Source organism: Scyliorhinus torazame, chromosome 1 (genome assembly GCF_047496885.1).
Source record: "Scyliorhinus torazame isolate Kashiwa2021f chromosome 1, sScyTor2.1, whole genome shotgun sequence".
Lineage (NCBI taxonomy): Eukaryota > Metazoa > Chordata > Chondrichthyes > Carcharhiniformes > Scyliorhinidae > Scyliorhinus > Scyliorhinus torazame.
Genome location: NC_092707.1, coordinates 159,227,741 through 159,242,795, shown reverse-complemented (window position 1 = coordinate 159,242,795; position 15,055 = coordinate 159,227,741). Strand labels below are relative to the sequence as shown.

The 15,055-nt window shown below is 46.7% G+C and overlaps 1 protein-coding gene across 1 annotated transcript in view; it reads left to right on the top strand.

Annotated features, from left to right (window-relative positions):
* The first annotated feature begins 2,457 nt into the window (after positions 1-2,457).
* Positions 2,458-15,055, top strand: part of LOC140418289 (regulator of chromosome condensation-like) — a 53,665-nt gene continuing 41,067 nt past the window's right edge. Inside the window, exons 1-2 of the mRNA XM_072501782.1 lie at positions 2,458-2,599; positions 4,124-4,217. Of these exons, the coding sequence (XP_072357883.1) occupies positions 2,597-2,599; positions 4,124-4,217 (97 nt within the window). The 5' untranslated portion in view covers positions 2,458-2,596. The remainder of the gene's footprint in view (positions 2,600-4,123; positions 4,218-15,055) is intronic.

Sequence of the window (15,055 nt, the reverse complement as noted above, 5' to 3'; positions counted from 1 at the left end):
ATACACAGTGCAGTTATGGAGGTAGTTCTCTGATTTTTACCCATCGACAGTGAAGGAATAACAATATATTTCTAAGTCAGGATGTTGAGTGGCTTGGACAGGAACTTGTAGGTGGTGGTGTTCAAATGGGCTGCTGGTTCAAACTTCTAGACTGTTGGAGCTGCACTGATCCAGGCAACAGGAGAGTTTTCCATCACACTCCTGACTTGAGCCTTTTTAAATGATGGACAGGCTTCTGGGAGTCAGTAGGTGAGTTACTCACTGCATAATTCCCAACCTCTTGTAGCTACTGTATTTATATGGTTCCTCCAGTTCAGTTTCTGGTTCATTGTAACCCTCAGGATGTTTATAGTGGAGGATTCAAGATAGGGAATACCACTGAAAGTCAAGGGTAGATGGTCATTGCCCAGCACTTGTGTGACATGAATATTACTTGACTCTTCTCAGTCCAAGCCTGAATGTTGTCCAGGTCTTGCTGCATACTAGTGTAGCTGCTTCAGAATGAGGAGTCGCGGGTGAAGGGTGCTGAACATTGTAATGCTGCATTGTGTGTAGCAGAATCCACAGTGAAATTGCAGCCTCTCAGACTATTAATCTATTTTGTGTCGTTTAATAATAATACTCTTTATTAGTGTCACAAGTAGGCTTACATTAACACTGCAATATCAAAGCTCATATCAAAGCTCCAAAACTTAGGACTTGGCTCCTCACTCTGCAACTGGATCCTCGACTTTCTGACCCATCGACCACAATCTGTAAGAATAAACAACAACATCTCCTCCACGATAGTCCTCAATACCAGGGCCCTGCAAGGCTGTGTGCTTAGCCCCCTACTACACTCCCTATACACCCAAGACTGTGGCAAAATTTGGCTACAACTCCATCTACAAGTTTGCTGATGACAGGGTTGGATCTCGAACAACGACGAGTCAGAGTACAGGAGGGAGATAGAGAACCGAGTGGAGTGGTGTAATGACAACAATCTATCCCTCAATGTCAGCAAAACTAAAAAGCTGACTTCAGGAAGCAAAGTACTGTACACACCCCTGTCTGCATCAATGGTGCTGAGGTGGAGATGGTTGACAGCTTCAAATTTCTAGGTGTGTACGTCACCAACAATCTGTCCTGGTCCACCCACGTCGACACTATGATCAAGGAAGCATAACAACACCTGTACTTGCTCAGGAAACTAAGGAAATTTGGCATGTCCACATTGACTCTTACCAACTTTTACAGGTGCACCATAGAAAGCATTTTATCTGGCTGCATCACAGCCTGGTATGGCAACTGTTCGGCCCAAGACTGCAAGAAATTTCAGAGAGTCGTGAACTCAGCCCAGTCCATCACACAAACCTGCCTCACATCCATTGATTCTATCTACACCTCCCACTGGTTTGGGAATGCAGGCAGCATAATCAAAGACCCCTTCCACCCGGCTTACTCACTCTTCCAACTTCTTCCATCGGGGAGGACATAGATACAAAAGTCTGAGAACTCACACGAATAGATTCAAAAACAGCTTCTTCCCTGCTGTTACCAGACTCCTAAACAACCCTCATATGGACTGATCTGACTAATACTACACTTCTAGGGGCTGGTTTAGCACAATGGGCTAAACAGCTGGCTTGTAATGCAGAACAAGCAGCACGGGTTCAATTCCCGTACCGGCCTCCCCGTACAGGCGCCGGAATGTGGCGATAAGGGGCTTTTCACAGTAACTTCATTGAAGCCTACTTGTGACAATAAGCGATTATTATTATTATTCTGTATGTTTCTCCCGATGTCTGTGCCTATGTATTTACACTTTGTACCTTGTTGCCCTGCTACATTGTATGGATGGCACGGTAGCAGTGGTTAGCAGCTCCTCACAGCGCCAGGGTCCCAGGTTCAATTCCGGCCTCGGGCGACTGTGGAATTTGCACTTTCTACCCGTGTCTGCGTGGATTTCCTTCGCGTGCTCTGGTTTCCTCCCACTATCCAAAGAAGCGCAGGTTAGATGGATTGGCCATGATAAATTGCCCCTTAGTGTTACGGGGATAGGGTGGAGGCATGGGCTTGGGTAGGGTGCTCTTTTCAAGGGCCAATGGAGACTCGATGGCCCGAATGGCCTCTTGCATTGTAAAATTCTATGATTCTCAGATATGTTTGAGCTGCACGCAAAAAAATACTTTTCACTGTACCTCGTTGACAACAAACAAATCCAATCCAATTAATTAAAAGTTCATTTGACTGGCCTCACATTAAAATCAACGATGTCGAGATGACATTTGGGCAACCTTGGTGAATGCGACAACACTAAAACATGAACAAATGACTCGTGCAGCGTTGGGGAATGACAGGCGTGAGCACAAGGCGACGGCGGCAGCTGCTGTTTGACAACGCGGCCCCTTTGTCCAGGGGGCCAGCCAGTCAACCGGCTCCAGTCAATAATCCATTACTCCCCCTGCTTCCGCATCCATTCCAAACTGCGCGGGCTCTGATCTCAGCTGTGGGCATGCGCCTGCGCTTGTCAGTGGCGTTGCAGAGGGGTAGAGGAAAATAATAGTGAGAGTAAGAGAGGTGGCGGCGGCGGGAGGAGGCAGGCCAGTGAGAGGAAATGGTAAATATATTGCTCCGTGTGATGATAGGAAGAGCAAATCAGTTGATTTTTTTTTGGGGGGGGGGGGGTGTTGTGACGGCACGGCGACCACCTCGCGCTCCGAATGCCTTGTGTCCCAACGTTCCAATTTAGAACGCCGTGTGTCACAACGTTCCAAATGCCTTGTATCGTAACGTTCCGATTTAGAACGCCGCGTGTCCCAACGTGCTGACCCGGTGTCTGTGTGTTCTCTTTCCGAATGTTCGGCAAGCGCGGCGTTCGGAGCGCGAAGCCCACATTCCGGCCCCACCATTTCGGGATCATTTCTTTTGGGTGCAATGGGCCAGACCCACGTTCCCAGTTTTAATTCTCTCCTCCGGGACTGACTGCATACGTTACCCACCCCCACCCACACACACACACCGTGCATTGAATTGCTTCACCCGTACGTTAACGGGTCGGGAGTTTAAAAGTTTAATTTCCTTGTGAATAAAGTTGCTTTTCTTCGGGGTCAGAAAAGTTTGCCCGGGGCGCGGGAGGTCCCGGGCCTGGGGAGTCTCGACTGGTTCCGACCGAAAGCCGGGCTCCCTGTTTTGCTGCCACCGGCTACGTTGGCTGGCTCCTTTGCTCATTGCCTAGGCCTGTGCTGGCGGAGTGTCCAGAATAGTCGCTTGGCTCTCTGAACTTGCTGCATATATTTTTTAATTTATTAATTCGGTCTCCCTATACTTTCAGGAAGGAGGTTTTTTTTTCCTCTCCAAATTTTGGGCGTAGCTGGTTTGTTGGCCAGCGAGAGTTACTGAGAGATTGGGAATTAACATTTTAGGCCCAGAGATTTGTTTTTTGTGAGCGGGCAGTTTGAATGACATTGTTTCCTTTTTTGGTTTGTCTTCAGGGCCAACTTGCACAACGGCGTCACTGAGAATAATCAGGATTTCTCGGTTATTTAGTAAATAGAACAATGTTTGATGTTGTGACAAAAGCACTGGGGGGGGGGGGGGGCAGATGATTTTTAATACTCTTCTACCCAGCCAGTTAAGATGGTCTGCAGCTTGGAAGGAGAGTGGAGGCAGATTCAGTAGTGGAAGGAACGGGATAGAAACTCAGGAGAAAGTTGCGGGGCTACAGGAAAATCGGCAGTGTTGAGGGACTGCTTCTGAAGTTACAGAGGCACTCGGGGCTCCATGGCCTCTTGCAAAGCTGTAAGTCGATGTCTGCTTTAAGATATCGACTGTTGTATCTGGATTGAGGCTGATATCTTGCGAGTCATAAGACGCTTGTATCCAAGTACTAAACTTGGATTCTGATCACAGATCAGTGAGTTATTAAAATACACCTTAATGGAACAGTCACAAAATAGGGAAGCAATTCTTTTTTGATATTGTTATGGTTATTTTAAAAAGGGAACTTTGAAGAGGGGTGCCTGTGTGTGGGTGTTCTGACAGATAGTTTTTTAACAGGAGATGATCAGGAATGCACCAGAAGCATGGTGTAGCTAAATCTGAATATGTATTTCACTTCAATTCTGTTGTTGTTGCTTGACAGGATTTCCAGAATACAATGCCTGGGAAAAGGTCAGTGAAAAGGTCAAAAGATAATGAGGAAAAAACGCAAGGTGACGAAAGTAAAAAATTGAAGAGTGAGTATTTTCATTAACTTTGAATCACTGGTTTGCCATATGTCTGGATTCTCTTATCACTGGCTAAGTTCTATATATAGCAGTTGAATACTTTTATTATTCATTTATTAACTATTTGGTGTATTTAAACTTTGGTGTAATGCTCTTGTTTTTTCTTTCACTTCAGTAAGATGATCAATGTTTGCTGTTTAGATGTATGTCTGTTGGGAACCCTCCAATGGTATGCTGTGCAGCTCCTGCTGTTGCACTCGCCCAGGGAGGCTTCAAACCCATTCTTCGAGTGGAGGGAAAGGGGTTAAGTTGCGGTTGTAATTGCTGTGGGTTAATGCTTGTCGGGTGCTGGAATTGCAGAGACCAACCCTCAATGCCAGATTCAGTAAGGTGATACTGGAACCGCGACGTCCCGCGATGTCAACAAGCACGCTGGAAAGTCGGGGTCAAGAGACCCGGAGAGATGCCGGATTAGTGGGGTGGTTAAAACCTTGTCTCAAGGGTCTGGGTTTGTTCCCACTTATCGGTGCCCCAGCAGACTGCTGGCTGGGCAAGTAAATTGGAGATTACTGCACTCTGTGCTGGTCAAGCTGGCAGTACACACATACAATCCTGGCACTCGCCTAGCCCTGGTTTGTTGCCCATACACACCGAAGCTCCCTGGGGTTTACAGCAAACAAGTCATCATTCTGAATTGTGTGAATGTGAATCACAAAGTGTGAATTGGAGATTCTTTCTCCCCAACCCCCACCCTGCCGCCAGTGTTCTGGCCAATATATATATATATATATATATATATATATAATATACATATATATATAATATGTTGCCAGACTCCTGAATGACTCTTATAAATTCTAATCTGATCTCTTCACACACCTCTACGGAGTAGTCCTGCACTCCTGTATGCTTCACCCGATGCCTGGGTCTATGTATTTACATTGTGTATTTATGTATGCCCTGTTTGTTTTTCATGTATGGAACGATCTGTCTGGACTGTACGCAGAACAGTACTTTTCACTATACCTCGGTACACGTGACAATAAAACAAGTCCAATCCAAGATTTATCAGATTGTTAACACTTTGCAGAAAACGGGGGCTTCCTGTGTACACATTTGGTTGCTGAATTTCCGACTGACTACGTTTCAAAAGTGCTTCATTGACTGTAAATGTGTTGGGGTTTCCTACGGTTAGGAAAGGTGTGATATGAATGATAGTTCTTGTTTAAAAAGCAGTATGGAACTAAGCCTTCGAGAGCAGGGTAGCCTCGCATTGGGCAGTATGTGTGGAACAGCTCTGCTCTCTTGTGCTGGGGGAGATTTTGAATCGTAGAGGGGCGTGAAATGCTGTGTCCTTGTGGTGGGTGTCCATTTCCAACTCATGTAAGGTTCTTTATAAAAAGGGATTAGTCCAGGGGACGTGATTAGAAGCTGGAGGAACCTGCAGTGAAGTGGCCTTTTATTGAAGTGTGTTGCTTCAGCCGGCCTTCGAATAGTGGGAAAATTGGAAACCTCAAATCCAAACCCCAATTACACCCAATAATTGCATTGCCTTCATATTCAAAGAAACAAACAAAGAACAAAGAAATGTACAGCACAGGCCCTTCGGCCCTCCAAGCCCGTGCCGACCATGCTGCCCGACTAAACTACAATCTTCTACACTTCCTTGGTCCGTATCCTTCTCTTCCCATCCTATTCATATATTTGTCAAGATGCCCCTTAAATGTCCCTATCGTCCCTGCTTCCACTACCTCCTCCGGTAGCGAGTTCCAGGCACCCACTACCCTCTGCGTAAAAAAAATTCCATTGTATCATGTGTTAGAGACAGGCCTGTAGAGTAAATGATAACTTGCTGACACATTTATAGACTGTATAAATGGAACTTTTTACTGTTGATCTTGACACCCAATGAGAAATGTCACACATTCCAGGTTGTATTAGTTGTGTGTTCATGAACACTGCACAGGCACAGTTTTCAGTTTTTTCTGCCTGTTACATATGGGGCAATTTGGAACCAGTGACGTTTTGACAACAATTGCTGACTTGTGCATTCATGAAATGAAATGAAAATCGCTTATTGTCACAAGTAGGCTTCAATGAAGTTACTGTGAAAAGCCCCTAGTCGCCACATTCCGGCGCCTGTTCGGGGAGGCTGTTACGGGAATTGAACCGTGCTGCTGGCTGCCTTGGTCTGCTTTCAAAGCCAGCAATTTAGCTCAGTGTGCTAAACAGCCCCTTCACTTAGTAATAGAAACTGAGCATTGGGATAGACTATTCAGATGTATCAACAATTAATCATCAATTCAGAAATCTCTAAGTTACATTTGAATGACCAATCCATTGTGTATATGGACGGCCCTGGGTGTCGGTTCCTACAAAACAATGGTCTGAAAAGGCTGACTCTCCAGTAACCAGGCCTGTGCTAAGTGAACAGGAAAAGTTAACGCATTGGAGTCACTGTTTAAACTTCTGCAGTGTCATGGACCTGCTTTATGAAGTCTGTACTCTCTAGTGATGAGGTTTGCTGGTTTGTTTTGTAAATGTTACCGTGACGATCTGTGCATCACACTGCTCCTGCTCGCTTGCGTCACAAGAGTACGACATCTCTGGGGGGCCAGTCCCTTTTCCCTCAGGATGTATCTATGACATTGCAGCTCCCTGCCTCTGTGTGAATCTTGCTGTGTAGTGATACAGTCTCTCAGTTGCTCCCCAAATGCATGTGGAAAGCAACCTTGTGTCTTTGCCAGTGTGGCAGACTTTGTATGTACTTGGTTTGCAAGCTCCTGCTGAAAATTCAATTTTACTGGTACCAATGGCTAGAAAAGCTGAAACTACTGATACTTGCCCCTTGTTTGAAATGTTATCACCATGAGCTGGAAGTTAGTTGTACCTACACAGAAATCGACTCAGAACGGCAGAGTAAGTAACAAAGCAAATTTCGCTTCATAGTAGGGCAAGACCCATTCTAGACCACAAGGTTTGATTCAGTTGGTTGATCTTAGAGATGGTATTCAATCCAAGGAAGAATCGGCCAAGGAAAACAACAGGTCTGAGGATTGGGAGCAGTTCAGCAAATAAGGGCCAAGGGATTGATTAAGAAGAGGAAAATAGAGTACAAGAGTAAGCTTGCAGGGAACATAAGAACTGACTGGAAGTTTCTATAGGTACGTGAAGAGAAAAGGATTGGTGAAGACCCCCCAAAACAGGGGACTGTACAATAGAGGACAAATAAACGGCTGAGCAACTAAACACATACTTTGATTCTGTGTTCACAAATGAGGACACAAATCAGATAACAGAAATGTTGGGTTTGGTGAGAAGGAGGAACTGAAGGAGATTGATATTAGTAGAGAAATGGTGTTGGGGGAATTGATGGGTTTGAAGGCTGATAAATCTCCAGGGCCTGATAATCTATATCCCAGAGTACTTGAGGAAGTGGCTCTAGAAATAATGAATGCATTGGTGGTCAAGTTCTAGGATTCTGTAGATTCTGGAACAGTTCCTGCAGATTGAGGGTAGCTAATGTGACACCACTATTGAAAAAGGGATTTGGGGGAGGTATGTGGCACAGTGGTTAGCACTGCTGTCTACGGCGCTGAAGGTAAGCATGCAGGTACAGCAGGTGGTAAAGAAGGCAAATGGTATGATAGTAATTATTAGTGCAACAAGTAGGCTTACATTAACACTGCAATGAAGTTACTGTGAAAAGCCCCAAGTCGCCACCTTCATAGTGAGAGGATTCAAGTACAGGAGCAGGGATGTCTTGCTGCAATTATACAGGGCCTTGGTGAGACCACTCCTGGAATATTGTGTGCAGTATTGGTCTCCTTTTCTGAGGAAGGATGTTCTTGCTCTAGAGGGAGTGCAGCGAAGGTATACCAGACTGATTCCTGGGATGGTGGGACTGGTGTATAGACGAGATTGAATCGGTTAGGACCGTATTTGCTGGCGTTCTGAAGAATGAGGGGGGATTTCATGGAAACCTATAAAACAGGACTAGGGGGAAGCACGGCGGTGCATTGGTTAGCACTGCTGCATCAGGGTGCCGAGGTCACTGGCCGTGTGGAGTTTGCACATTCTCCCCATGTTTGCATGGGTTTCGCCCCCACAGCCCAAAGATGTGCAGGCTAGGTTGATTGGCCACACTAAATTGCCCCTTAATTAGAAAAAATGAATTGGGTACTCTAAATTTATTTTAAAAATAAATAAAACCGGACTAGACAGGGTAGATACAGGAAGGATGTTCCTGATGGTGGGTGTGTTCTGAACCAGGGGTCGCAGTCTGAGGATACGGGGTAGACAAGTTGGGACAGAGGTGAGAAGAAATTCCTTCACCCTGAGAGTGATCGGCCCGTGGAATTCGTTACCAGCGGATGTACTTGAGGCCAAAACATTGTACGTCTTCAAGAAACAGTTAGCGATAGCACGTGGGGCGAAGAGGACCAATGGAAATGAGGGGAAAGCGGGATTAGGCCATTAAGTTGGATGATCAGCCACGATCATAATGAATGGCCTTCTCCCATTTTCTACGTTTCTATTATCATGTGAGAGTACCTTTAAGAAATGGGTGTTTGAGAAATGTACCTTTAAGAAATGGGTGTTTAAAATTGATGTTAGAGTGTGGGTGGAGCTGGGCTGTCTGTCAGCTTTTTACTTTCATTTTCGGCTGTTTGCAGCAGGGTGCGATTTAGTTTTGTTTTCAGAGCTGGATAGCTGCAGTCATAGCCAGAAGGGGTATTAGTCTCTCTCTCTAACCTAAAACTGTAAATCGAGCCTTTGGTGATTTAAAATTAATAACTGCTCTCAGTAGTGACTTTAACCTGATGTGCTTCTGTTAAAAGTTCTTTTTTAAGTTGTATGGATGTTAAAGGGACAGCTTAAGGATTACTTAGTGTTGTGTTCTTTGGGGGTTGTATTTGAATTGATGGTTGCTGAGATGTTCACTATGTTTTAAAAAGGTTAACTTGAGTTCATACAATAAACATGGTTTTGCTTCAAAAAATACGTTTTCCATTTCTGCTGTCCCACACCTGTAGAGTGGGCCGTGTGCTCCCCATACCACAATCTATTAAAAGTTGTGGGTCAGGTGAACACCATGGTACACTTTGGGGTTCTCTAAACCCTGGCCCATAACATTATCTCTGTCCAATCAGCAGTCTGTGCACTCGCTGGGGTGGAGGCAGGTGGGAAAACAGTTAAACCAGCATACCTGGGCGGCAAGCGGCGCAGTGGTTAGCACTGGGATTATGGCGCTAAGGGCCCGGGTTCGAATCCCAGCCTCAGGTCACTATCGGTGTGGAGTTTGCACATTCTCCCCGTGTCTGCGTGGGTTGCACCACCACAACCCAAAGATCATAGAGTTTACAGTGCAGAAAGAGCCCATTCAGCCCATCGAGTCTGCATCGGCCCATGGAAAGAGCATCTACCTAAGCCCATACTTGCACCCTATCCCCACACCTCCACCCTATCCCCGTAGTCCCAGCTAACCATTTTTTGGACACTAAGGGCAATTTAGCATAGCCAGTTCACCTAACCTGCACATCTTTGGACTGTGGAAGAAAACCGGAGCACCCGGAGGAAATACACGCAGACACGGGGAGAACGTGCAGACTCCGCACGGACAGGGAATCAAAGCTGCGACTCTGGAGCTGTGAAGCAACTGTGCTAACCACTGTGCTACCGTACTGCCCTAGACTGGTTAGGTATGCACATGTGCAGATTAGGTGGATTGGCCACGCTACATTAATTGGAAAATAAAATAATTGGGTACTCTAAATTTATATATATTTTAAAAACTGCACACCTGCCCCAGTACAGAAGCAAAATACCATTGGAAATAACATAAGAACTAGGAGCAAGAGTAGGCCATCTGGCCCTTCGAGCTTGCTCTGCCATTCAATGAGATCATGGCTGATCTTTGGTAGACTCAGCTCCACTTTCCGGCCCGAACACCATAACCCTTTATTCTTCAAAAAACGCTCTATCTTGAAAACATTTAACGAAGGAGCCTCAACTGCTTCACTGGGCAGGAAATTCCATAGATTCACAACCCTTTGGGTGAAGAAGTTCCTCCTAAGCTCAGTCCTAAATCTACTTCCCCTTATTTTAAGGCTATGCCCCCTAGTTCTGCTTTCACCCACCAGTGGAAACAACCTCCCGCATATATCCTATCTATTCCCTTCATAATTTTATATGTTTCTATAAGATCCCCCCACATCCTTCTAAATTCCAACGAATACAGTCCCAGTCTACTCAACCTCGCCTCGTAATCCAACCCCCTCAACTCTGGGATTAACCTAGTGAATCTCCTCTGCACACCCTTCAGCGCCAGTACGTCCTTTCTTGGGTCAGGAGACCAAAATTAAACACAATACTTCAGGTGTGGCCTTACTAACACCTTATACAGTTGCAGCATAACCTCCCTCGTCTTAAACTCCATCCCTCTAGCATGAAGGCCAAAACTCTATTCACCTTTTTAATCACCTGTTGCACCTGTAAACCAACTTTCTGTGACTCATGCACTAGGACACCCAGGTCCCTCTGCACAGCAGCATGTTTTAATTTATCATTTAAATAATAATCCCTTTTGCTGTAATTCCTATCAAAATGGATAACCTCTCAATTGTCAACATTATATTCCATCTGCCAGACCTTAGCCCATTCACTTAGCCTATCCAAATCCCTCTGCAGACTTCCAGTATCCTCTGCACTTTTTGCTTTACCACTTATCTTAGTGTCGTCTGCAAACTTGGACACATTGCCCTTGGTCCCCAACTCCAAATCATCTGTGTAAATTGTGAACAATTGTGGGCCCAACACTGATCCCTGAGGGACACCACTAGCTACTGATTGCCAACCAGAGAAACACCCATTAATCCCCACTCTTTGCTTTCTATTAATTAACCAATCCCCTATCCATGCTACTACTTTACCCTTAACGCTATGCATCATTATCTTTTGTGTGGCACTTTGTCAAAAGCTTTCTGGAAATCCAGATATACCACATCCGTTGGCTCCCCATTGTCTACGCCCTGGTAACGTTCTCAAAAAATTCCACTAACTTAGTTGGGCATGACCTGCCCTTTATGAACCCATGCTGCATCTGTCCAGTGGGTCAATTTCCATCCAGATGCCTCGCTATTTCTTCCTTGATGATGGATTCCAGCATCTTCCCTACTACCGAAGTTAAGCTAATTGGCCTATAATTACCCGCTTTCTGCCTACCTCCTTTTTTTTTTCAATAAATATTTTATTGAAAATTTTTGGTCAACCAACACAGTACATTGTGCATCCTTTACACAACATTATAACAATACAGATAACAATGACCTTTTTTATATAAACAAAAAATAAATAAATATTAAATAACAAAAATGAAAACTAGCCCTAATTGGCAACTGCCTTGTCACAGGCTACACCCCCCCCCCGCCCCCCCCCCCCCCCCCCCGCCAAATCCTGGGCCGCTGCTGCTGCCTTCTTTTTTCCCCCATCTATCTTTCCGCAAGATATTCGACGAACGGTTGCCACCGCCTGGTGAACCCTTAAGCCGACCCCCTTAGGACGAACTTAATCCGCTCTAGCTTTATGAACCCCGCCATGTCATTTATCCAGGTCTCCACCCCCGGGGGCTTTGCTTCTTTCCACATTAGCAATATCCTGCGCCGGGCTACTTGGGACGCAAAGGCCAAAACATTGGCCTCTCTCGCCTCCTGCACTCCCGGCTCTTGTGCAACCCCAAATATAGCCAATCCCCAGCTTGTTTCGACTCGGACTCCTACTACTTTTGAAAGCGCCTTTGTCACCCCCACCCAAAACCCCTGTAGTGCCGGGCATGACCAAAACATATGGGTATGATTCGCTGGGCTTCTCGAGCACCTCGCACACCTATCCTCCACCCCAAAAAATTTACTGAGCCGTGTTCCAGTCATATGTGCCCTGTGTAATACCTTAAACTGAATCAGGCTTAGCCTGGCACACGAGGATGACGTGTTTACCCTGTTTAGGGCATCTGCCCACAGCCCCTCCTCGATCTCCTCCCCTAGCTCTTCTTCCCATTTCCCTTTTAGTTCATCCACCATAGTCTCCCCTTCGTCCCTCATTTCCCTATATATATCCGACACCTTACCATCCCCCACCCATTTCTTTGAGATGACTCTGTCCTGCACCTCTTGTGTCGGGAGCTGCGGGAATTCCCTCACCTGTTGCCTCGCAAAAGCCCTCAATTGCATGTACCTGAATGCATTCCCTTGGGGCAACCCATATTTCTCGGTCAGCGCTCCCAGACTTGCGAATATCCCATCCACAAATAGATCTTTCAGTTGCGTTATTCCTGCTCTTTGGCCACATTCCATATCCCCCATCCATTCCCCCCGGGGCAAACCTATGGTTGTTTCTTATCGGGGACCCCCCCCAATGCTCCGGTCTTTCCCCTATGTCGTCTCCACTGTCCCCAAATCTTCAGTGTAGCTACCACCACCGGGTTCGTGGTGTAGTTCCTCGGTGAGAACGGCAATGGGGCTGTCACCACAGCCTGCAGGCTGGTCCCCCTACAGGACGCCCTCTCTAATCTCTTCCACGCCACTCCCTCCTCCTCTCCCATCCACTTACTCACCATTGAAATATTAGCGGCCCAATAGTACTCACTTAGGCTCGGTAGTGCCAGCCCCCCCCTATCCCTACTACGCTGTAAGAATCCCTTCCTCACTCTCGGAGTCTTCCCGGCCCAAACAAAACCCATGATGCTCTTTTCTATCCTTTTAAAAAAAGCCTTCGTGATCACCACCGGGAGGCACTGAAACACAAAGAGGAATCTCGGGAGGACCACCATCTTAACCGCCTGCACCCTCCCTGCCGTTGACAGTGCTACCATATCCCATCTCTTGAAATCTTCCTCCATCTGTTCCACCAACCGCGTTAAATTTAGCCTGTGCAATGTGCCCCAATTCTTAGCTATCTGGATCCCCAGGTAACGAAAGTCTCTTGTTACCTTCCTCAACGGTAGGTCTTCTATTTCTCTACTCTGCTCCCCTGGATGCACCACAAACAGCTCACTCTTCCCCATGTTCAATTTATACCCTGAAAAATCCCCAAACTCCCCAAGTATCCGCATTATTTCTGGCATCCCCTCCGCCGGATCCGCCACATATAGTAGCAAATCATCCGCATATAAAGATACCCGGTGTTCTTCTCCGCCCCTAAGTATTCCCCTCCATCTCTTGGAACCCCTCAGCGCTATCGCCAGGGGCTCAATCGCCAGTGCAAACAGTAATGGGGACAGAGGACATCCCTGCCTTGTCCCTCTATGGAGCCGAAAATATGCCGATCCCCGTCCATTCGTGACCACACTCGCCACTGGGGCCCTATACAATAGCTGCACCCATCTAACATACCCCTCTCCAAAACCAAATCTCCTCAACACCTCCCACAAATAATCCCATTCCACTCTATCAAATGCTTTCTCGGCATCCATCGCCACTACTATCTCCGTTTCACCCTCTGGTGGGGCCATCATCATTACCCCTAACAGCCTCCGTATATTCGTGTTCAGCTGTCTCCCCTTCACAAACCCAGTTTGGTCCTCGTGAACCACCCCCGGGACACATTCCTCTATTCTCATTGCCATTACCTTGGCCAGGACCTTGGCATCCACATTTAGGAGGGAAATTGGTCTGTAGGACCCGCATTGTAGCGGGTCCTTTTCCTTCTTTAAGAGAAGCGATATCGTTGCTTCAGACATAGTCGGGGGCAGTTGTCCCCTTTCCTTTGCCTCGTTAAAGGTCCTCGTCAGTACCGGGGCGAGCAAGTCCAAATATTTTCTGTAAAATTCAACTGGGAATCCGTCCGGTCTTTCCCGGCTGCATGTTCCTAATTCCTTTCACCACTTCTACCTTGATCTGTGCTCCCAGTCCCACCCTTTCCTGCTCTTTCACCTTGGGAATTTCCAGCCGATCCAAAAAGTCCATCATTCTCTCCCTCCCATCCGGGGGTTGAGCTTCATATAATTTTTTATAAAATGTCTTGAACACTTCATTCACTCTCTCCGCTCCCCGCTCCATCTCTCCTTCCTCATCCCTCACTCCCCCTATTTCCCTCGCTGCTCCACTTTTCCTCAATTGGTGTGCCAGCAATCTGCTCGCCTTCTCCCCATATTCATACTGTACACCCTGCGCCTTCCTCCATTGTGCCTCTGCAGTGCCTGTAGTCAGCAAGTCAAATTCCACATGCAGCCTTTGCCTTTCCCTGTACAATCCCTCCTCCGGTGCTTCCGCATATTGTCTGTCCACCCTCAAAAGTTCTTGCAGCAACCGCTCCCGTTCCTTACTCTCCTGCTTCCCTTTATGTGCCCTTATTGATATCAGCTCCCCCCTAACCACCGCCTTCAACGCCTCCCAGACCACTCCCACCTGAACCTCCCCATTGTCATTGAGTTCCAAGTACTTTTCAATACATCCCCTCACCCTTAGGCACACCCCCTCATCCGCCATTAGTCCCATGTCCATTCTCCAGGGTGGGCGCCCTCCTGTTTCCTCCCCTATCTCCAAGTCTACCCAGTGTGGGGCATGATCCGAAATGGCTATAGCCGTATATTCCGTTCCCCTCACCTTCGGGATCAATGCCCTACCCAACACAAAAAAGTCTATGCGCGAATAGACTTTATGGACATAGGAGAAAAACGAGAACTCCTTACTCCTAGGTCTACTGAATCTCCACGGGTCCACACCTCCCATCTGCTCCATAAAATCCTTAAGCACCTTGGCTGCTGCCGGCCTCCTACCAGTCCTGGACTTCGATCTATCCAGCCCTGGTTCCAACACCATGTTAAAGTCTCCCCCCATTATCAGCTTTCC